This window comes from Xenopus tropicalis, chromosome 9 (genome assembly GCF_000004195.4).
Source record: "Xenopus tropicalis strain Nigerian chromosome 9, UCB_Xtro_10.0, whole genome shotgun sequence".
NCBI classification, from domain to species: Eukaryota; Metazoa; Chordata; class Amphibia; order Anura; family Pipidae; genus Xenopus; species Xenopus tropicalis.
Genome location: NC_030685.2, coordinates 21,951,817 through 21,976,865, shown reverse-complemented (window position 1 = coordinate 21,976,865; position 25,049 = coordinate 21,951,817). Strand labels below are relative to the sequence as shown.

At 44.1% G+C, this 25,049-nt stretch overlaps 1 protein-coding gene across 2 annotated transcripts in view; it reads left to right on the top strand.

The window, feature by feature from the left end:
• The window catches only part of ntn3 (netrin 3), a 63,539-nt gene extending 39,329 nt beyond the window's left edge, over window positions 1-24,210 (top strand). For both annotated transcript variants that reach the window (XM_031892968.1, XM_004918004.3), the window contains exons 3-7: window positions 3,329-3,517; window positions 7,238-7,387; window positions 8,653-8,706; window positions 16,311-16,385; window positions 21,025-24,210. In XM_031892968.1, coding sequence (XP_031748828.1) covers window positions 3,329-3,517; window positions 7,238-7,387; window positions 8,653-8,706; window positions 16,311-16,385; window positions 21,025-21,353 — 797 coding nt within the window. In that variant the 3' untranslated portion in view covers window positions 21,354-24,210. The remainder of the gene's footprint in view (window positions 1-3,328; window positions 3,518-7,237; window positions 7,388-8,652; window positions 8,707-16,310; window positions 16,386-21,024) is intronic.
• Window positions 24,211-25,049: the final 839 nt, after the last annotated feature.

Here is a 25,049-nt window from a genome sequence, read left to right as displayed (position 1 = left end):
AGATGTAGTTGCAATATATGGCATTCAATAAATAATGTTGCAGTGGTTGCCTGGACCAGCAGTGCATTTAGACTTGAAATCAAGTGTGCAGTGTTTGCTCACAATTTGTTGGCCGGCCTAGTGCTTCAGTTATGAGTTTACATACAATTATCTATTGCATTTGCAAATACATTTTCTGTGCTCTAATGTACCCAGGATAGCGGGATATGGCAGGCATGATAAGAGCAAGGTTACACATAATTGAAATTACTGATCTGGAAAGATGTCCTGGTGTGAATAATGTGCATGTCATTAAATTATAAATCATGTTATTATACATATAATTAAACTGTCTGGAAACATGGGTTGAGAAAAAAAATGATAGGGGTAGTAACATTATCCTATTCATGGGAAGGAAACAAGACTCTGGTTGGACAGCAGTAATTGGATACATATTCACATGTAGTGCAATGGTAAGGCAGAGCGCAGTTTAACAGGTTCTGCTTGGTATCACATGCAGAATCTTATATTATATCCCCCCCCCATCCCAGCCAATTCCAGTTCTCCAGTTGGTCTCCACCTAAATGTAACATGAACCAAAAATGTGTGCGTGTTGTATTGTGTCTTGTATTGTGGCAGTGCTTATTGTGTGGCACAATGTTGTGCTCAAGTTTCCATATTGCCCACCTTGGTTGTAGCATTGTACTTAGATAAAACTATATGCAAAAACTATATTGCAGCTCCCAATGTGCAGAAAGTGAATGTTCTGTCCCCCCAAACAGGGAGGAACCAAATCCAGCATTTGGAAGGGCACACATGCATTACAATTCCTAGTTTTTATGAGGAAAAAATATATATAATTGTGTCAAAACACCATTGCGTCTTTTGCCGTGATTGTGTCTTCTATGTTTAATAAAATTTCCAATATCAGTTGATTTATTTCACCACTGACTAATTTTTATTTTTCCCCACAAATCTATAAATTGGGCCCTGCACTAGGTAAAGCCAACCCTACGAGGGGGCGCTGTAAGAACCTGCCCCTCGCTCCCGCACATTTCACACAATTCCCTGTTTTCACTGCTTTATGGTGTTGGTAGATAAATCCTTTGACTCCGACTCCAGTTACCCAAAATTGCTTCTGATCCTGACTCCACACCCCTGATTTACATAGATCGATAATGCAGAGGAGGAGGCAATGGGGGTAACAGGTGTGAGAGGTGGCTCCAGCGGCCCCTTGGGGTGTGGGGTTTAGAGATCCTATATTACGCCAAGTTACACCCTTGTACCAGCTTGTGGATTTGTTTTTAAATTTTGTTGAGAAAAAAATGGTGGCTTTTGTGCATGTCAAGCTGGTGGTTTTACTATCTGAACACTGCAGTGCCTTCTGCCTCCTATGGGACACTTCTGTCAGAGAGCTAGGGGGCGCCATTGGTAGAGTTTTATTTAGGATCTCCAAACCCTTTATCACCAGTGTTACAGCACCACTGAGGAATAATGTTCCATTGCACGCAATAACAAACACTTGGCAGGCTCTTAGTAACAAACTCATTTGTTTTCTAGTATGGGGCAAAATCACTTCCCCAAATGAAAGGCTGAGCCTTACAAATAAACAAAGGCAGAAAGGCCAAAACGTTCATGGGCGAGCCATTGGGAAGGTTACAGGCTCACACTTACTCTGCATACATAAACACTTGAGTGCGGACACGCAGCTTGTTCAACTCTGTCAGCGTATAAACACATGAAAGGGAATATGTATATGTACGCACACATTCCCATAGCCACACGGGCACAACTGATATTCAAACAGACAGACACAGACAAGTACACACAAACACAGGTGGACTCTGCCAAACACAATGACACATATACACGGACAGACACACACACATATATGTGTATATATGCACAGGCTGGAATGAGGCTTCTGACTGCAGGCCTAAAAGCACAGGCTGAAATATAAATATACAGTTCCTACGGTTGTATGTATGGCAGAATATACTGACTGATTGGCTGTAGATGGGGGTCTCTAATGACGGGCCTTTTACACAGGAAACTGTATAAAAATAATCAAGGATCTTATATCACCTAATCCTCCATAGACATTGCACCAATTACCCAAATATCTCTTATGCTCCTTCTCTGGACTGAGATTTTAAATAGGCCCTGGCATTTCAATTACACAGATGTCCAAACAGCCCCCCACCAGCACAATAAATAGTGACTGTCTATGGCATCTTACAGTAGCCCCTATGGCATTTGCCAGAACCCACAGTTGGCTACAACCACTGAGCATCCATAGTGTAATAACCTTACCAAAACAATGAGACAATGCATGTGTTTGTGTAGTGGACCCTGGAAAACTGGATCCAATATGGCGGCATGGTAAGCTTCAAGAAAGTACCCTAGATAGGTGTGATTTTTATGGAAGATGTGTACTTCCCAAGGCCACAAGGCTAGCAGTTTTGTCCTACCTTCTAATATTTGATAACAGAATGTAATGAAGCAGAAGTGGCACAATACTGTCTGTATGTAAGATAACAGCAAGATGACTCACATAGTGCCAGAAATCAGCATTCTCATTGGTGCATTCTCTTGCATCTGTTTTTGGTCAAGGTTTATGGGTTGCAGTGGAGCCAAAAGGTTTATGGGTTGCAGTGGAGCCAAAAGGTTTATGGGTTGCAGTGGAGCCAAAATGACACAATAAAGCATGTAATGGTATAAAGGTAAAGGCATAAGTAGCCTGCATATTCTTGAGCCCCAGATGCATAAACTTGTAATAACCTGCTATATAGATGCCCAACCCACCAACCTACCCAGGGCCGCTGTGTGAACTCCCCTGCCATCCATACATTTGTCTGATCCACAAACAAAGCGAGCTGGCGTTCAATGCCCACTTTTAGGCCGCTAATCTCAAGGCAGGGCAGAGTAGGTGGCAAAATCATCCATTTGGCTCCTGAAACACATAGATCTTATATTTTATCGGGATCTGGAACATTTCCCATAAATCTCTGTGCACGTTACAATAGGTCCTTTATATAAGAACATCTTGTGTTTTAGTGTGTGTTTCTGTAACCTTGGCCTTTTTATGCCTCTGCCAAAGTCAAAGCACATTACTTAAATGCAGTTTTTGCCGCGGACAATTTTGACAGGTTTGGCTTTCGGACAAATCAACTTAAAGGGAAAAGAATGAAGAAAAGATTTTAAAAAATGAAATAGGTTGTGAAATGATAAAGCCTGTTAGAGAATGGGCAAACAATGCAGCCCAAATGGCTTTTGTCTGTCATCAGATCTGATGTGTGTGGGGGGATCTCAGGTCTCGTCTGACTATGTGTTCACCTTCTCCCCACAGCCTGCACCTGTAACCTGCACGCCCGGCGCTGTCGCTTTAACATGGAACTCTACAAGCTCTCCGGGAGGAAAAGTGGAGGCGTCTGCTTGAACTGTCGCCATAACACGGCTGGACGGCACTGCCATTACTGCAAAGAGGGCTTCTACAGGGATGTTAGCCGGGCCATCACTGACCGCAGGGCTTGCAAAGGTGAGATGGTTTGTGTGTTTCTGTACGTTTAGGGGGCAAAAAACTAAGAACTAATGTTGGCCATAAATGTACTGATAAAATCATCACGTATAATTTTCAGTACATGTATGATGGCCAAACTATCCTGATTGATATCTACGCAGCATGGATATCGGCCAGTACCATGGATATTGGAAAGGTTTCACATTTTTACAAGAGTTTCAAATGGGGTTGCCACCCATCTTGTATTTTACTGGCCTAACCGGTAAAATATCAGGCAAGCCCGGGCCCAGTATTACAAATTTACCAGCAATGTATTTGCTGGTAAATTTGTAATAGCCTCTTGTTCTGCCCCTGATCCACTTCCTACTCAATCTTTACCTTTTCATCTTGATCCCCAAGTCACCAGGCCACTATCCATCCTTCAATGTCAACTTGACATCCATCAGGGTCATAGCCGGGGGTGTTTTGGCCCCTATTGCCACCCTGAAGCAGCCTATGAGTTTGATAATTGCTTAAAATTATAAAAGGTTTACTGCAATTGTGTATAAAGGGTAAATAATATAAGAGAAAGATACCCACAGTTCACAGTCTACAGTCTGTGGGTGCATGACACAAAAATCAGAAGATTTGGATGTAGATTGCCCATAAAGTAAAGAAACATTGCAATAATAGAAAGTAAATGTCTGGTTGTTATACACAACTGCGTTAAAGCAGATTTGCACCTTTATTAGCAAATGAGACCCACTCTGAGATAAAGTACAGTTTTACTAATACCAGAGCATATCAGTTGGAACAATCTTGAGGTTCATGAATAGGTTCCAGAGTCAGACTGGCCTGCCAGAGTACCAGAGGATCCCCCCATGGGCCCAGGCCCTAGTGGGCCCCAGTCTGGGACTATAACCCCCTTTGTGAGAGTGGGCCCTAGAAATGCAGAAATGCAGTCCCAGTTTTTTTTATAAAGCGTCTGAATCCTTCTGCTAATTCTTCTGTAACCCAAAATATCTACCTACTAAATAGTTAATTCTTATATATTTCAATGCTCACCCCCCTATACAATCCTGAACCCCCAAGAGCGCTCTGACAGCTCTTCTCCCACCTCCTGCTCTCCTTTATATTTTCTCTTCACTTCCTAACACGTTCTTTTTCCACCGTTACCATAAAAAAAAAAATCCTGGAAAGAATTTCCTTCTTCCTTCATTGCTTTCTCACTTTTTTTTTTTCTTCAGGCCTATAACAAGGTGGCAATTAGTTTCTCCTAATGAGCCCTAACGCGTACCCCTCCCCCCGCTCCTCCAATCCTTTGCCAGTTTACCATTGGCTAAATGACTCTACCAGCTGTGAGTTTCCCCATTTGGGTTAAATTCCTCCCATTTTTCACACGGAAAATACAACTCTGCCTTATAAACAGCTGCAGCTGAGGTAGCTGGTGTGAGAGGGTTTAGGAACAGCTGTTTAAAGGGACATTTACTGCACTGCAAAACTTTCTCTTACAAAGTGTGCCCTTAGCACGATGAAATAAATTCTCACTTGTTGCTGCTGCTCACCTCACTATTTGGCTTCAACTTTCATGAAAACTACAATCACGCACTTATAGGCAGAGGCACTCGGGGTCTCAAGAGATGAATCCATGTGGGTTACTGTGCACTTTTATAATCTCCCCTTTATTCTTTCTTTGTTACCTCATATTTATAGCACCAACACATCTATGCATCTGTTTACAGAGATTATACGGCATTCACATCAGCCCCTGCCCCAGTGGAGCTTACAGTCTAAGGCCCCTATGACTTCAGCGTGAGAAAACCCATGCAGACATGAATGGAATATTAAAGCAGCCATTTATGTTACCCTGAAGTTCTAGAGTGCTCAGTAGTGCAAGAGTGCACCCCTAAGTGTTCACTTAGCCAGGACCCCAGGTTAAATTGCATTCTGCTTCTCAAGTTGGATTTAAAATCTGGTGCGAGGAGCTGAGTATGGCATTAGCAGGTGTAGCAGATCCCTGTCCTTACTGCCTGCCAGGGCTGGAACTACGGGTAGGCAGAAGAGGCAACAGCCAAGGGTGCCATGTTGGGAGGCCATAGGCTCATGCCTCTTCTGCTTACCTCTAGTGTGAGCTCTTTTGGCCCTGTTTCTGCCCTTATTGCCTAAGATGCCCAGATGGCTTGGCTCACCTGTGCTGCTCACCTGTCCTGCCTGCTTTAGGGCAGGTGGTAAAGACAGGGCCTTAATGCAGGCTGTGCCCCCCCAATAGAGCATTGACTAATGCAGTCAGCCCTATATTTTTATGGGCAAGCAGCAGGTCTGCAGCAGTTTACACAATGCAGATTGTGCAAAAAAAGTCCAAGTTGGAACTGAATTCAGGACCCCTGGCCTGCAAGGCAAAACGTATGACCGCAGGGGGTCCTGGAGGAGGGGGGGGCCCAGACTAGATGGTACAAATGAAACCAAGGTGCTGTAATACTTGTTGCAAAGTGAAAAAATGTGTATTTATTAGGTTGAGAAACAGGCAAGGGCTAGTAACAGTGAGTCTTAGGACAAACCCCTTTCTGCCATAGATATTCTTGGACCTATGGGGGGATGATGCATATAATAATATTGTAGCCTTATTATTAGATATAGAGGGGGGCACATGAATTATTGGACCACAATGGGGCTTAGAACTAAAAGTATGGTTTTCATTGGATTTATTTTGCTAATCCAAGATTAAATAAATTATATACACTGTATTATTCATATATTATTTAACTTAAAGGAAACAGATGGAGAATAAACTTTCCCTTTTCCCGAGCCGTTTCTGTTACCCACTGTTAATGACTGAAGATAGTGCAAACAATCGTTTCCTCATCGCCCAATTATAGGTTAATCCTTACTGAATGTGAGAGAAAGCACCCATTAAGAACCTCAGCTTTATTTACTGTATCTAAAACAAAATTATAGTTTTGAACAGAATAACCTGTAATTTCATTCACCTAACCAACAGTGTGTATGTGCACATCTTGCTTTTGTGTGTATATTAGCTGTATATTTTTATGTTCACTGTCAATTAGACTTTAATGTTCTTTTTTTAAGGTTCACAAGAGATTTGAACCCATGAGTGTTCCAGATGTGCTACTTTCATGTAGCGTTTCATTGTTTTGTGAGTTTCACAGGAGAACAAGTTCTTTGGGGCCCTATAGGGCAGCAATGTGAATCAGTAGTGGCTCAAGAACTCACTCATGAAAGCCACAGGATGTGTTTTCCCCAAGTGAAACCAGCCTGTCATTGAGTAAATACCCAGTTCCCAGTTTTATTTGCCTCTATAAGCCAATGCTGCCAAACTGTCAGATAAGTAATAGGCTGCAAATCAGACTGCTCACTGCCAGCCTATCAAAGAGAGACTTCCTAAGACATCATTAAAGCCTGTCTACCAATTTATGTGCTGTCTCATCTTAAGAAGATGTCTCTACCCATGCTCTCCTTCTATCAAGCTCTCCCAACATCCACTATGTAAAGATGATACCAAGTCAACACTGTGGACCTACAACCACAGTTGTTGTCTTTAAATATCAGGAGCAGGTCCCCCATGTCGCCCCAGTGGACCACTGAGAACCATGTAGAACTTCTACACAATGTGACGTCCATTGTTTGTAAGCGGCTTAGGTGAAAGCTCAGTTGCACTATAAACTTACAGTGGCCTGCATCCTTTTTTTGTGCTTTATTAGTAACAATAAACTGTACTCATGGATTCAATATTTCTTTTAGCTTGTGACTGCCATCCTGTGGGAGCAGCGGGTAAGACCTGCAACCAGACCACTGGTCAATGCCCTTGTAAAGATGGAGTAACCGGCCTTACGTGCAATCGATGTGCCAAGGGATACCAGCAGAGCCGTTCTCCTATTGCTCCCTGTATCAGTAAGTTCATTTTTTATTCCAAAGGGTTTCAACCTATGTAGTGTTACTGTGTCCTGTCTTGTACTTATATTATCTCCCTTGTCCTTTATATGGTTATCACTACTTGGTTCTATCACCTACCAGCTCTATCCTTCATCTTTGCCCTTCTGACTTAGCTTAAATAAGTGTAAGTTTCTTTAATGCATAGTGTAACTTGCTCCCCCTCCCATATAGAATAAAATATCTGTACCCTTGTATAAAGCGACTCCACATTTGTGCACCTAACCACCCTGAACTTCCATCAAACAGAATATAGCATCCACAGGGGTCTACTCTCCTGAACAGCAGCCCCACTGCCTACATTGTGAGTTTAATGAACCATTATGTCATTGCAGATATTGTTGCACTGCAAGTCAAATCATCCCACAGAATTGGGATTTGAAGTCCACATTTTGCCCTTGAATGCATCATGTGTTTAATTCAGTACACCTTGTGTAGGCCACTTCTTTGATCGCCTTTCATCCTGGTCTGAATAACGGAGCCCAGCCCTAAATTATATATGAAATCACCCCATTTCCAAGTTGTCTGTAACACATCTTCCATGGAATACAACGCTATGCTCTGCAACTACTGTACTTTCCAAAACTATTTTATACTTTGTACTTTGTACTTGTGTACTATCCAACACCATGCTATGCCAGGTAGCCTCCCTATATGCTATATTGGCCTACATCTCTTCAAAACAACATTCCATACTGGCTTCCTCTCTTCTATCCAATACATGCTATACTGGCTTCCATGCTACAATATCATGCTACAACACCATCCTTCTATCTATCCACCAGGTTTAAAGAGGGACCAACTTATGTCTTTCTGATTGTTGCTAGATAGTGGGAGTTGTATTCAGCAACAAGTTGGATGTCCCTGACATGGACTCCCTATCTTTATTTCTTCTGCCACCATGTATATTCCCTATAACATAGAGCTTGAAGTGGGGCATAATTGATAAAAGACTATACAGTATAACCACCACACTGCCCTGCTAATCCCAGACTGCCTGATACAGTGCTGCTTCCCATTCCTTATTATATTTTAAAACTGACTTTCCTTTACCATTCTTTGTAACTCAGCACCACACTACATCTCACTGCCCACCCTTTCCTCTGCCGCTTAACCCTGCGTTCCTGTCTATGCCGGCCCCTACATCAGTGTATTTCATGTCACGCTTGGTTTAGGAGGAAAGTACAGCATTTAACATAATCTTTTTACTTTTCTATCACCCTCAGAAATCCCAGCCGTGGTCCCTACCCCTGCTCTCACTAGCACAGAGGAGCCAGCTGGTAAGTTATACCATATGCAAGGGGTGGGGGCAGTCTGCAAGAAAGTAACCCCAATGTAAACAAAATTACCCTTGCTGCCAGTTTACTGTGTCGGGAGGAAGACGTGGGATGCCAAACATTTAAAGCGTGCATCAAAACACTGAAAGGTTTTTCTTCCTTTTCTTGCATTCTGAAAGTAGCTGTGCATAGAGCTTTCCAGGCTGCTAGCCAGAGGATATGCCAGGCCGCTGGGGGTGCAAGCTCTGGGACAGTAGAGGTTAACTTTTGCTGCCTCTTGTCCATTGTTTCAGAAAGGCTAAAAGTAAAAAAATATTAGCCAAAACAAACAAGGGAATGGTAACTATGGACAGGGGGCATCAAACCAAGAGGACAGGGATTTACATTGAAAACATATCTTGTATAACAAAACTGGCATTTAAAGGGTTGCTGCACCTAGGAGCCACCAAAATGACTTACCAATATAAACATTTGTTGTATATAGTATTATGGCTTTAACAACATTATTTATCCTGGTACCTCAAGGTAGTAGGGCTGCCTCCATTTCTGCAAAGGGATAATGCTCTTCCTATCTTTTTAGATTTTTTCCCACCAAGCATAGTTTTACCAGCCAGGTGGCAAACATGGTGAACTGTGCATAGTATACCCAAAGCCCTCTGCCATGAAGGTCTCCCCTGGGTCCTGACTCATTTTGCTCCTAACTTACCATGCATGCATGACTCCAGAAAGCAGAGCAGAGGGTCCTGAAAACAGTGTTTTTGTTTGGCCAAGCACAGGGGCACAGGAAAGGGGCCTGACCAAATGGGTCATCACCCAGAAGGAAAGATAGGAAGACTGCAAGGCTATGACTGTACTTGCACTTGGGTGACTCTAATTGCAAGTTTTGTAAGAAAAGGATAGAATTTGCCAGACTTTCCCCCCTCACCCCTTTGTACCTCTGCCTGCCCCATAGCCAGGTCAGGGGGTTTAATAGAGGAACACCTTCTGGTCCTAAATCTACATGTGCTTTGGCCCAGACTGTAAGATTCCCCAGACAGTCAATATTTATTGGGCCTGTGAAGAGCTGTTTGGACTTCTGTGTACAGGAATTTCCATGGCCTATTTTGGGTCTCAGCCAGAACCTGCATGTTCTATATTGCAGATGGCTGTTTGCCACCCCTGCAGAGTGCTCATCTTGCCCCATAGCTGAAATACCGCTGCCTCTGACTGAGCATTCTGGGGACTTTAGTGCAGTGAAAAAGAGTTAAAAAAGTACTTTTATTGGGATCTGTGAGCGACTTTAGACACTGGTAGTGGAAACTGCAAGGATCATTATAGGCCTCGTGATGAAAGGAGGAGCGAGAAAAAATAACCCAAAGCCCATATTTTATATTTGAGCTGTAAATTTATTTTGCAACTTCCATTTCCTTTTTGGTATTTTATATAGCCTTAAGTGTGCACTGTACACATTTTATTCAACTCTCATTCATATTTTCCATTGCCTGGGGCCCGGGAAGCGTCTTGCCTAAGGTCACCAGTAACTGACAAGATAATTAACCCAAACTTCCTTACTGGCAAGGCTCTTAAGGACAGCACCACTCCTTATTTTCCTTAACCCTTCATTAAAAACTGAAAGTCATGGCCATCATGTGATGGTTTCTGAACTTCCTGGATATGGTGCATGCCCATAACCAATACTCAGATTCATAGGCTGATCAGTCTCTGACCAACCAGGATCCAAACATTAGAACACCAAGTAAGGTTGGGCTGCCAGTGGGCCTAGTTCTTTAATGCAACTATAGTTCATAGTTCAGATTGGGTTGGGAGCAGGATTATCGCAATGGCGGCAGAGCTGCATCTTTAAGATCACTGTTATAGTGCATGTAAGCTGCCCCTTTTATTCCAATATACAAAATTAATTAACTGGTAATAGTGCGGTGGTGCAATGGTTGGTACTGCTGCCTGGCAGCTTTGGGGTCTAGTGTCGAGGGAACTATACCAAAACCAGTGAGTCAGGTGGGAACTTTCCCAGCACATTGTGACGTCAACTTCCATTGATTCCCCCTCCTGGCCACCGTGGCTTATTTATATACTCACGCCTGCCCACCCCATTCCCTTTCAGAGAGGGACAAGGTGGGCGCAAGTATATAAATAAGAATGGCATACTAGGTTTAGTAATTTTTGGGGTTGGGAGCCAGTGGCTTAGTGGGTCAACACTTTGTTGACCTGTTCATTACTTCTGGGGTCCTAAATAAGATTCTAGCAAGGGCACTATATACAGGGAGTTTGTATATTCTCCATGTGTCTGTATTGGTTTCCTCCTAAAGTCAAATTCCTACAGTCAGGTTTATTGGCTCCAGATAAAACTACCTTTAGTGTGTGTGAATGAGATAGGTACCTGGCCACGTATAGCATATATTTCTATATATATACAGAGGAAGAAAGAAAATGTATGAGGCTTTAGGGATTTTCAGAAAGACTGGATAAAAACCCCACTGTAAATCCAGGTGCTGTAGTGGAATGACAGCTTTCAAGCCTCCCTTGTAAACAGTCCCCCTCTCCCTCTCTCCCTCTGTCCTGCAGTCAGGGTGGAGGCCCGTTCGGCTCTGTTTGCACTGACATTTTTTGCGAGACTCTCCCCTCATTTTCTGAAACCGAATCTGCCGGCGGAAATAATGAGACTCTTAACCCCTTAGCTACCAGACGAGCTGTCATTGCTTGCCTTGGGCTGCACATTGTGCTTAGCAGGGTAAATAAGGTAAAGGAGGAAAGAAAGACTGGCATCCGTAATAAATTCTGCACCTTATAGTGGCGCTTTATACATATCCTACCACTTTCATCAGTCTGCTGGCAGAACAAAGAGGTCACAGTGAAGCTGGCTGATGGGCCAAATATCTTCGTTATGTAAAAATGCGCCCCCCATTTGCTGCCAGCGAGGTCACCGCTGCCAGTCCGAGCCGTATAGAAGGAACACAGAGAGGTATAAACACGAAGAGTGTAAAATAACACACAGAAGGATAGAATAACAAGCAGAAAGATGAAATAACATACAGAAAGTAAAATAACAAGCAGATGGATATACTAATAAGAAAAGGATAGAGCACCGGGCAGGCACATGGATGTAACCGCACTAGCTGAGATATAAAAACACTCTGAGCACTACAATAACATCCAGAGGGATTTCATGATATGCAAAATCATGTTATATGCTGGAAATATAATATATAATGGCAATAGGATAACTTGCAGAAAGCTATAGTATACATTGGTGCCAATTTCCACCAGTGCAGATTCACCCTAGCAACAAATTAGTAACTAGCCTCAGATCCCGCTACTAGCTAGAGGGAAACATCTGATTGGCTGTAATGAGGCTGTGCAGTTTAGTACCTGTGATCAGCTTCTGAGATATGCACAGAATGGCGTTGCTTCTATAGACCTTGGAGTGGGAACCCAAATCCAGTAAGTACCCATGATCAACCCCTTCATCCCCCCCCCCGACCTGCTCTTGTGCCACCTAGTACAAGAAGTCAAGCGGAGTTGGGGCATCACATGTAAAGGAGAACCATGAAATGTGCACAAACCATGACTTCAGCCTTCTGTGATTATAAAGACAGGATAAGGGTTTAAAGCTGGCCATACAGTGGCAGATAAAAGCAGTCGACTCAGTCCCTCCAGACCAGTCAGTAGTTGATTGGGCCCCTGTATGAGTCCCAATAATGGGCCCAATATCTGTTGTACGTAGGTCTTTGTAGGCCCAGTTATATAATCCAAGCAGCCCTACTTGCCCCAATGAGTGGGTGACCAAACTGGCCAAAGATCTGCTCCCCATTGGGTCTATCTTGCCAGTCATCTAGGGCACAGAGAAATAAGGGCCTGGCATTGGTTAAGAGGGGAAGTAAGGGGTTAACTGTGTAGCTAGCTTATGGTAGAAAAGTTACAGTAGCTGAAGTACAGCAGAAGTGGGTTAATAATTAGATACTGTATTTTAGAACAGTTGTGTGTTCGTAAGCTGATTTGGTGTCCATGTGAATAAAAGCTTTGATACTTAAAACCTTGGGACTGTTCTGCTTGGAACCATAACCTAGAAACTGCTCTCGTAGGGCATGGGAGGCGGTCTGAGCATTCTGTAACAAAGCTTTTAGCTCTACCAGGAATAATTACCCAATGTATCATGGGGCAAATGTGTCATTAGGAAGTTCTGCACATACATAGGCCTCTGCACCATGTAAAACACCATTTGTATTTTTATTATCCAGTATGAGGGTGCTAATAAGCAGCTACACTTGTTGAATGGATTGAGCTACTGCTACTGCATCCATCTTTGTCACTGTGAGTACAGGTCCATACCATTCAGTGAATCATGCAGTCCTACAGGAATGCACTAAAATGTACTACATGGCAATCACAGAGAGACAAGTCTGTGAATATTTACAGCTGGAGAACCCTTCATAGCTCATATACTTTATGGCAAGGTGCAAAATGGAAAGCTTTGGCCACAAAGCATCTCACTCCCCACCACACCATGGAGTAGGTCCCACCAAAGGGGCAACATTTTTCACCCCTACAATGAACAAAAAGAGTTAATGTGGGCAACACCTTGCAGAACTTCTTTATGCACCATTTAGGAGGTGCAAGGGGATTCAAAGCTATCTGATGCCCTATATAGTAAGAACAAGTCTCCCTTGTCATGCAGAGAAGTCTATGAACAGATTGGGGGGGGACAAACTAGGCCTCCATTTCTGCTCCATAGTGTTCCATCATTTGTGGTGGTAGACAATAAATAAGCCTTTATGGCTTCTTGCCTCTTGCTCCCATCCTCGCTCGCCCTCCAGATGTGCCCCCCAGTTGTGCCCAAGGCACATTCCTCTGCTGCCTACCTTAGAACCAACCCTGTCCCCACCCTTTGCACTATCCATAGCTACTTTCGCTTTGCTCATTTGTGCATTAGAGCATTGCAAGCCCATAGGTGCATCAGGAGAAAACCTGCATACATCCACCATAAGGAATGGCTTACATGGGCTGTTAACTGTGTGTAATTACAAAGGTAACTACTCATGAATAAAACCACAAGCAAGCACAGATCAGTTTACCTTAGCAGTAACGGTAGCTGCAATTTGCTTACTGACACTAAACAAAGGCAATAATAGGAAGTTTTCATGGTGTGACTTGAACTTCAAACCTTAAAACATGATTATTAAAGGGCACACAAGCACTGATATATTGGTCTGAATGAACAAAATATTGTGTGACTGGGCCCTGCACAGGGAAGGCCCCATTATTTCCTTATTTCTGGCAGATCTGAGATGAATTAACTACACACCATAAAGGTCCCCATGGGCCAAACGATCAAATTAGCCTTCACGCTCCCCGATATCGCCCACCTGTAGGTGGGGATAGCGGGTGAAGATCTGCTCGCTTGGCGATCTCGCCAACCGTGTATGGGCACCTTTAGATACATTAGTTTGGTCAGATCACCAAATGAGTGTTTCTCTGCCCAATATGGCCACCCATGCTCTGGGCCAAATCAGGCTGATCTGATTGTTGGGCTAGGGGGTCTACAGAAACTGAAGACACTTTACACTACTGTGCATAGCCAGGTAATACAGAGACATTGCCCTGAGAGTGAGTGATTCACTGGTGCTCAATCAGATGTATGTAGCGGCAGTCGTCTCCAGCAGTGCAGCTGTTAAAACCTGTTGTGCCACTCAGTGAGGTCATTGTAATCAGCATTATACTAAGGGATCCAGCCACAGCTTCTTACAAAGCAGGGAACTGGGCCCTTGGGATGTACCTGTCTGTGCCCAGCACTCACTTGGCATGTGACAGGATTTCCAGTGTCACCCTGGCATGGGTCCCTGGCACGCTTAGCACCCTCCACCCCAGAACAGATGGCCTTTTCACCCTGGCCGGTGGCCAGAAGCTGCTGGGGGAGGACATCCTTTTAGCTTCCTGCTCCCAGTGCACTTCACACCCCGCTATACTGACTGTGAAACGAGACCAGTCATAAAACCGCCTTCTGCGCAGCCAGAAATGTATATAACATGTCAAAAAGCATAAAATCGATCATTCTGCCTAGTGGGCTAATTCCAGGTATGTGGCCTCAATGTACACACTCACGCCATGCATAACTGCCAGCATTACAGGAAATTTCCAGGGACCCTGTGCCACTGGGTATTCATTACGGCAGTGCATCATTTGTTATACCTAGCGTGGAGACAGCAAATAAATGGAATATTATTTTCATGTTGTGGAGAAATGAAAAATAGAGCGGGAGCTGGTAACTAGGTGTGCAAACACAGGGAAGGTAGCAGAGTAAGGGGGGAAACCAGGGGAAAAGAAAGGGGCTTTTGCCTGTCAGTGCCGATTCTGTTGTGATTTTTATGGTATACTTTTTATTTCTAAATGTTTACATAGCAAATAATTCACTTTACCATTTAAAATTTAATTCTTGAACCAACAAATGTATTTTTTTAGCTGTAATATTGGTGTGTAGGCGCCATCTCAGTGCATTGTGCCTAAGCTTTCAGAAGGAGCCAGCACTACATTAGAACTGCTTTCAGCTAACCTATTGTTTCTCCTACTCCCATGTAACTGGAGGAGTCCCAACCCGGACTTGGATTTCTTACTATAAAGTGTTATTCTGATATTTACTGGGAGCTGCTATCTTGCTCCCTTCCCATTATTCTGCTGATCAGCTGCTTGCAGCTCAGCATTAAAGTGTGACTGAAGTTTATCAGAGCACTAGTCACATGACTGTAAAAAAAATCTCTGTTTTTGAAAAATGGATTTCAGTGCAGAATTCTGCTGGAGAAGCTCTATTAACTGTGTGAGTGTGTGTTTTGAAAAAAATATGTTTTCCCATGACAGTATTCCTATAAAATCATGCTATGGGAGCTATTACCAGTGGCATAAATACAGCAGAACCCACAGTCCCCCCAAGGCAGCGCCAGAGGGCCCAGTGCAGCCTTCTACATTGATCTGTTAATCAGCTGGCTTCTGCTCCATGGTTTCAAAAGTCAGAACCACCATGGCATAGAACAGAAAGGAACAGACAGATTCTGCTTTCAGTAGAGCATTTTCTTTCATAAGGCAAAATAGTATTGTATAATGTATATTCCCTACCGGGACTTTTTCATGTCAGTATGGGAGGGGAGGAAGATATTTTGTCAGACTCTCCCTCCCAGTTAATCCCTCTCCTTCCCGCTTCTGTATAGCGATCCGCTGAGTGGTAATTTCTCCTGATATGCAGACAGGACTGTGGGGGTGGGGCAAATTACACAGAACACGTTATGTTACCTTGCAATTAGCGCAGATTCCAGGGAGAAAAAGTAAGTGGAAAAACAAACCATTTTCCATTTCAGCTGCTAAATGAACCTTGCTATTACTTTGTATTAATTGAAAGAATGACGGAGCACACAGAATGTTAATACTGATATTTAGGCCTGGTACACTGGCTTGTAGTCTCACACAGTGATATTAGAGGCTGGAGCAGTAAAGCACTTTGGGTAAAAAACATAACCGTAATAAACAACCTATATATTATACTATAGGGTCCACATGTGGGACCTGAGCTTTGAAAGCTTCATCCTGTGATGTTCAATGAAGTTTTTGTTGTCGTCCTTTGTTAGATTGTGAGCAGTACTGCAAGCCGCCCAAGGGAAACTACAAGATCAACTTGAAGAAATACTGCAAAAAAGATTTTGGTAAGAATTTTATTTGTGCTTCTAGGACAGCAACTACATATTCTTCCCAAATCTCACCCTGAGTGACTGAACTAAAATCAAATGGTAAATTTTCCTATTCCTCCCCTTAACTGGTCTTCAAGCTTCAGGTGTAACTAGGAGAGCAAATGGCCAATCTCCCCATTCCTCACCTTAACTTGTCTTCAAGCTTCAGGAGTAACTAGAAGAGCAAATGGCCAATCTCCCCATTCCTCACCTTAACTTGTCTTCAAGCTTCAGGCGTAACTAGAAGAGCAAATGGCCAATCTCCCCATTCCTCACCTTAACTTGTCTTCAAGCTTCAGGCGTAACTAGGAGAGCAAATGGCCAATCTCCCCATTCCTCACCTCAACTGGTCTTCAAGCTTCAGGTGTGTCTAGGAGAGCAAATGGCCAATCTCCCCATTCCTCACCTTAACTGGTCTTCAAGCTTCAGGCGTATCTAGGAGAGCAAATGGCCAATGTCCCCATTCCTCACCATAACTGGTCTTCAAGCTTCCGGTGTATCTAGGAGAGCAAATGACCAGTCTCCCCATTCCTCACCTTAACTGGTATTCAAGCTTCAGGTGTATCTAGGAGACAAAATGACCAATCTCCCCATTCCAAACCTTAACTGGTTTTCAAGCTTCAGGTGTATCTAGAAGAGCAAATGGCCAATCTCCCCATTCCTCACCTTAACTGGTCTTCAAGCTTCAGGTGTATCTAGAAGAGCAAATGGCCAATCTCCCCATTCCTCACCTTAACTGGTCTTCAAGCTTCAGGTGTATCTAGAAGAGCAAATGGCCAATATCCCCATTCCTCACCTTAACTGGTCTTCAAGCTTCAGGTGTATCTAGAAGAGCAAATGGCCAATCTCCCCATTCCTCACCTTAACTGGTATTCAAGCTTCAGGTGTATCTAGGAGACCAAATGACCAATCTCCCCATTCCAAACCTTAACTGGTCTTCAAGCTTCAGGTGTATCTAGAAGAGCAAATGGCCAATCCCCCCATTCCTCACCTTAACTGGTCTTCAAGCTTCAGGTGTATCTAGAAGAGCAAATGGCCAATATCCCCATTCCTCACCTTAACTGGTCTTCAAGCTTCAGGTGTATCTAGAAGAGCAAATGGCCAATCTCCCCATTCCTCACCTTAACTGGTATTCAAGCTTCAGGTGTATCTAGGAGACCAAATGACCAATCTCCCCATTCCAAACCTTAACTGGTCTTCAAGCTTCAGGTGTATCTAGAAGAGCAAATGGGCAATCTCCCCAATTCTCACCCTAACTGGCTTTCGGGATGAGCCCCACAGTTTGGGAACCTCATTTATAAGGGATTGTGAGATTGTGTATCAGTATAGCAAAGGAAATACCTATGCCAGAGTACAAACATTTATATGTGTGATCCAGATAGTCTAATAGGAACATGATTCAAGGTGACCATATACTGGTTGACTTGAAAGGTATCTGACCAATGGGCCACAACCTGATTGGGCAGGTATTGTGCAATCTGATCTAACAGGGAGTGAAGAAAAGCTTAAACAAATTAGTGACTTATGAGTGGGGAACAGTGGTTCAGTGCAAATGTGAGAGTGGGATTGAGTGTTATCCAAAAGCCCTGCCCTGATTTCCAGTTCTGACAAGAAGAAGAAGTAGCAAGTACTGAAAGTCAGATTGCTGCCTGCTTTGGGCAACAAAACAGAAGGTTTATATGTCACTTAAACTGTGCGCCAGGCCATGGGCTCACAAAGCTTTAAGGCCACAGGTGTCTGTGAGTTTGAGTGAATAGCATTAGCCGAGGTCACACCATATCAGCGATCACCATGTGCGCACACAGATCATAGCGAAATGTGGACTGTGCGTGCCCTTTCCAACGCTGTGCCATTGAATGCCACATAATAGGCCCTCCATCAACTCAGATGTTGGAAGAGGCTCCAAGAGGGGAGATGACTCTGGGCTATAAAAGGATTCCGTCCTGAGAGAAAAGTCTCCTGCCTATTGATTCGTGGGACAGTATCTCTCTCTTCCCTCTCGCTTTTCATTCCACTCCTTTTCTCTCCCTGCCAAGAATGTTAAAAAGGATATTGCCTTCAAAAAAAAAAAAAATTAAATATCTGTGGGAGGGTACCGTATGCTAATGAAATGCTAATAATCACCTGGCTGTGCTGCCATTGGACAGAGACTGATGGCCTCTAATCAGTGTGACACGGTGACCATTCATCCTGAGCACAGAGGGGAAGCAACTCAGTGATGTATTGCAGGGAATCTTGGCATGTGGAGAATAGAGGGGGCGTTATGGTCTGTGAGGCGAGAGGGGCTCCAACAGGCCTCCCCAAGCTGTCCCTGTCAGCCAGACAAAACCCCCCTGCTGATAAATAGAAGTGGGAGGTAGCAGTCTCATACCACAACCTCACTCTGTTTTACCTTCTTTCGCCAAAGCAAAAAGGGACGTGGCCGGCAACCAGTAGACGGAAAAATACATTTTATGCACCTAGGGCTAAGGGAAAATCTCCCATAGCTGTGTTGCTCAACCAGAATGTTACACAAGTCAAACTCCCAGCATCCTGCAACATAGTTTCAACCATTAAAGTTTTGCCAGGAACTGTCATACATTGTCCCATAAACATTTTCCACAGCCTTTTTGGAGATAAATGGGGGGTAAGGTTCCAGGTAAGTTTAATGCCCCTTTGACTGCCGCGGACTGGGAATAAAAAGTTGCACTTAGTACAAGTACGCCAATGAAAATGCACATAGCACACAGCAGACATCATAATCAGCACATGTGTGCTGGCCACACAGTCCCCACTGATATCCAAGTTCCTTGAATATCGGATAGTTGGGCAGGTTTGAAAATTTTATCTAATGATGCAGCATGTAGGCTGTGAATGAATAAGTAAAAATTAGCCATTCACAGGTGCCCAAAAGTTCAGACCATTCTGGCAAATGCCAAGGAACCACTGTAACTTACCATATACTTTGGCCTGTGGGGGGGCGTCTGGGCATCTGTGTATTTGAAATGCCAGGGCCTGTTTTGACCAGACTTGGCTCAAGCTGTTGGCATGAATGTACAGAGCAACACAAAGGTATAGCCTCTCATATGGTGTCCATCTGTTCACCACGTGGGTCGGATCTGCCAGTGTATGGTGCCTTAAGAGCAGTCTACAGTGCCGGACTGGGATGCCGGGGGCCCACCAGAAAGTTACACTATGGGCTCACTCTCCTAACTATTTCAACTCCTCTCTTCACTCAGCCTCTTTGTTTTCCTAGGGGCAGATTTATTAAGGCACGAACACTTCGAAGCGTATTTTCACCAAATTGTTCGTGTCTTGCACAACTTTTTCGACGTCCGCGCAACTTTTTCGTACGTTTGCGCGAAAGGTTTTCCCGCTGTTTACAATCGTTCGGTATAAAAATGTTGTAACTTTTGGATCACGATGCAATATTATCGTGACTAATACGATTTTTCCGTAAGCATTTTCGTGATATTTGCGATCTTCAGAAATTTTCGTATCCTATCCGAGGCCAAATGGTTAGGAGCAGAAGGGCCCACTGACACCTTAGGGCTCTGGCACACCGGGAGATTAGTTGCCTGTGACAAATCTCCCTTGTCGCTGGCGACTAATCTCCCCGAAATGCCATCCAACTGGCAAAAATGTAAATCGCCGGTGGGATGGCATACACGGCACGCGATTTCCTCGAAATCGTGGAAGTTTCCTCGGCGATTTACCATATTTTTCACCCTATAAGACACTCCGGAATATAAGACGCACCCAATTTTAAAGGAGGAAAATCTTGAAAAAAAGATTCTGAAGCAAATACTGTTGTAAAATATTTTATATCAACTGTATAAAGTTAATTGTCTCTGGGCTCGCACATAATGAGGCTTCCCCCAGGGCCCCCCCAAGCATCCTTCAGCTTCCCCCAGGGCCCCCCCAAGTATCCTTCAGCTTCCCCCTGGGCCCCCCCAAGTATCCTTCAGCGTCCCCCAGGGCCTCCAAGCATCCTCCAGCTCCCCCACGGCACAAACAGCATACTTCAGCTTCCCCCCGGGCCCCCAAGCACCTTCCATTTCCCCCCAGCGGCCTCCGGCTCCCGTGATGTCTTCCTCTCTGTGTCGCGGCTCCCAGCGGCTTCTGTGCTTTTATAAGCCGCGGCACATAGAGGAAGACGCATTCGGCGTATAAGACGCACAAACTTTTCCCCCCCAGTTTTGGGGAAGGAAAAGTGCGTCTTATGTGGCGAAAAATACGGTACATTTTTGCCGGTGGGATGGCGTTTCGGGAAGATTAGTCGCCAGCGACGACGGAGATTTGTTGCATGCAGCTAATCTCCCCGTGTGCCAGAGCCCTTAACCTACCTGGAGTTTTCCTGGTTTCCCGGTGGGCCAGTCCGACACTGGGGCCCGAGGCCATTGCCTCAGACAAACAAATTAGTTAACAAATATATGCAAATAACTAAATTTTCCTCTTCAGTATAAAGCTTTGGGATAACAGACAGAAAGGACCTTACTATATAATGATATTACTGTGCCTTCTGTATTGCCTTACAAAATCCGAGAACAAGGGGATTAACCTTACGCCATTAAATGTGGGTGGAGACATGCAACTGACTCATTTTTTTATTCAATGAACTTTCTCTTTTTTGCAGTGGTTCAGGTGAACGTGCTGGAGATGGAGATGGTTGGATCATGGGCGAAGTTCACGGTCAACATATTGTCCGTGTACAAGTGCCGAGATGACAGAATAAAACGTGGGGACAACTTCCTATGGATACACATCAAAGACCTGTCCTGCAAGTGTCCCAAAATCTTGCTGAGCCGCCGGTACCTTGTGATGGGCAGCAGCGAAGGGCCCAGCGAGAGGCCGGGACTCACGGCTGACAAGAACAGCATGGTTATCCAGTGGAGAGATGCTTGGACCCGGCGGCTTAGGAAACTCCAACGCAGGGAAAAGAAAGGCAAATGTCTCAAACCCTGAAAAACATCTGATGTTGAAGACATTGGGAACCCTGTATATAAAAGTCTTTGCTCTTGGGATTGTAGACATTCTGATACCACCCAATTTTTAGAGGTGTTATAATAACAGTGGTGCTGAGCAGCCCATACGAGATCCACACATGTGGAATGAGGCTTCTTCTCGATGGATTATGACTCCTGTAGCCTCACCCATCTATAGTGAGATCATTGCCTACTCTCTACCCATTGCGGAACCACTCCAGATACTGCATCCCTACCTTGCCTTGCTGAACGAGAGCAGCTCCCGCGGCATGCAACAACAGCTTGCAAGCTTCTTGGGTCGGAATTCTGTTTTTCTGGAGTCACCAAGGCCACGGTGCTATATTCTTAGGCACTGATAAAAGAAACTTGCAAGACTTGGCCGCCTTCTGCTCTCCTGATAAACATTTATTGGAAATTTTACATGAAATGTAAACAGAGGATAAGGGGAAGGGCCAAACTTTAGCCGTGTTCTCTCAGACAATGATTTTTGCCAGAAGATCTCCTTCAGAACTCTGTTCTGCCTTAAAGGGCAATATTTACATGACTGTACTGGCAAATTCCTAGTAAAACAGCACAGAAAAGAATATGACATAGCTTTACGCATAAGGCTATTAACGTCCTTTTAACCTGGAGCTGTTTTTGGATGAGCTCAATACAAAAGCTATTCCTGTGTTATTCTATCTTAAAATTGGATCCGGACACTCAATGCCCCAAATCTTCTGTTCTTATGTGACTACACACAGACTGGAATGGGCATCCAATAGGAACATCACATTGGGTTGTGCCGGCCCTACGGCCCATCGATACGCTTTGTTTTCCCTACTTAGACCTGCAGAGTACTGTGTAGTAATCTGAATCTCTGCCAAAGAACACAGCATTTGGGGACTCTTTCCCCGGAGCTATGAATAAAAGGACCATAGAAGGGAAAACTGTAAATGTGTTCAGATATGCAAAATAGTGTGAGATTGTACTTTTATCCTTGTGTTTTACCTACGTCGGTAAAGACTGCCCTCAGCGGTGGGGCTCTGTAGCGCAAGTTTAGGCCTCTGACGGAGAGACTAACATTATTTGTGGTTTGTGTAGTAATTCATGTATTTTTATGAGTAGCCTTGGAACATGGAAGGGCTGTATGTCTGGTTTGTACAATATCTATACTTATCCCCTCTTCAGCTTCCTATCACTATCCCCTCTTTCCCTGAAATAAACACACAGGTCCAGAATGAGACGACGGTCGCTCGATGGAGCATTAGTATCATCTCTAGGTCCCTACTCATGATACTGGCTCATACCACAGAGCATTTGAATACTAAAAAGAGAAAAAATTCAGTTTTCACCCCTGCTCCACCCCTCCATGTCACACCCAGACACACCCACAATCCACCGGGACACCTGTCACATTCCAGGAAGGTGCCTTTTTGGAGGCTGCACCTCCTAAATCAGCAGCACTGGCATACACACATGGGGCAACCATGGGCTACATTCAATGGGCTGGCAGGACAGGTTCTTATTGGGACCCCTCTCTTTGCGGGCCCCCTGTTGTGCTGCCAGCCCCTAGTTACACAACCAGCTGTTTAAGATGTTCTAATTGTATCAGCACTGTGAGAGACATTTGCCCAATCACAACTCTGTGTGCTGTATCCCATACCTCCTAACATTTATGCCACACCCTCAGTCCCCTAAAATACTACTGGTCCTGTCCATTTGGAGGTGCAGAATTCAGGACTGTCCCACCAAAATCCTGCTGTTATTTAATAAAGAGCCAGGAGTCTGGTAGTTTAACTGCAGATGGAGGCTGGGCCTGCTCATTCCCCATGAAAGCATAAAGGGGGCACAGCCATTTAGAAGCATTGCATAACGTGTGTCTTCTTTTCATTAATCCCAAAGTTTTGGGAGCCGGCAGGAATGATTCTGGCAGTGGCCAACATTGCAATGAATTCATATTGTGCTGTGATCTCAACAGATACATCAAGTTAAAAATTGTTTCTCATTAAAACCTCTCCCTTTTTCATTTCCAGGCACTGGAAAATGTTATTATTATTTTTTTTGTTTGTTATTGCTTTGCTTGGCTGTATAGGGGCAGCCAGGGTGAGGCAGAAACAAGCAGCCTGACGCTCTCCAGCTGTGTTTAAACCACAGCTCCCAGCATCCCCTGACAGGCAGGTACTTGGAGGCGTTAGATACAAACATTTGGTTCTATTCCCCAATTATTAAGAAATATTTGCTTTATATTACCATGGTACATGGACCAGGACCCCCTTTGCCTCTCACAGAAGTCACCAGCACGGCTGTGTGTATTGTTACACTGCTACTAGATTCTATTGGCCAACACTCCCTGGGGCAAGTCCCCGACAGGGCCAACACTCCCTTGGGCAAGTCCCCGACAGGGCCCCATTTTACTCCTGGGACACCCAGTAGGCACAGAGCCTGCTCCCGCCTTAGAACAAAAATGCACATTTGGTTTCTATGCCCTTGGTCTCAGTATTGACCCTGGTTCCAAATAGCAGACATTTATGGGGGAGATCCTGTACAAGCTGTTGTTTCTCCTCATCTCCCTCAGTGCCTTAGTGGGTTTTCTCCTGCATCTATGCACATTCAATAGACCAAGTGTGTTGTATCCGTTGTTTCTTCTACAACATCTGGAGGACTGCCAGGTTCCCACCACTACTCTAGGCCATGCCACTGGCCGACTTTGCCCCCCACTTTCAATGGAGTTATTCCCTGTGTTTACACTGTCCTTCTCTCCCTTCCTCCTTGTGGCGATGGAGCAGGCTCCCGCCTTGTAAACACCTTTCCAACATGGAAACACATTCAATAAAAAGATTTATCTGACCTTGTAACTGTGTGTTTTTCCTTTTGTACCAAGTGAAATAATGTTTTTGCTGCACCGCTTTCATTTTTTCCCATCTGCATCAGATATTATTTTGTAATTGATCATGGAAAATAATGTCACTGCGACTGCCTTCCAGATGTTTATGCAAAGTGCCAGCATGTTTAAAGGGGGATACAACCTTTTTCCTTTCATTTAAATTCTGTTGATTTTTCCTGAAATACACATAGATAGAAAATGCAGGAGGGCAGAGATGATTCTATGCGCAAAACTTTCCTTCTCTGCAAACTTTTGCATTTATTCAGAGGGATAAGACCCGTAGTATTTTTGGCTCTATTTGGCAAGGAAAAGTACTGGTAATATATTTACAACTACTAGGGTTGGTGATGTTCATATAATTGATGAACCCATCTTCCAAAGCAAAGAGTAGGAACCATATTACAGAGAAGGAAGCAACAACAAGCTGTGCTCTCATACTGTATTGGGAAACTGATTCCTATAATTCACGTGGCTATAAGGGTAAAGACACACACTTAGTAGCAGTTATTGTCATGATTACTAAACACCAGAAAATCCCCTGCCATAGACAATACTGAGAATTGCCTCTGCTAGAAAACACATAAAGACAATTATCAGTAAATGATTAGCATTGTCTATCTTAGTAGCCGTGATAAGTAGCTGCTACTAGTAGCTCCGTGTGTCTTCACCCTAAGATGGCATACTTCTAACAGTGTTGGACTAAGCACCCGAGGGCCCAACAGAAGCGCAGGCATAAAGGTCTAAGATGTAGGCAGTGCTAATTGTAATAGGAATTATATAGAGCTCTGGTAAATCCTCTGGTCCAGTCTG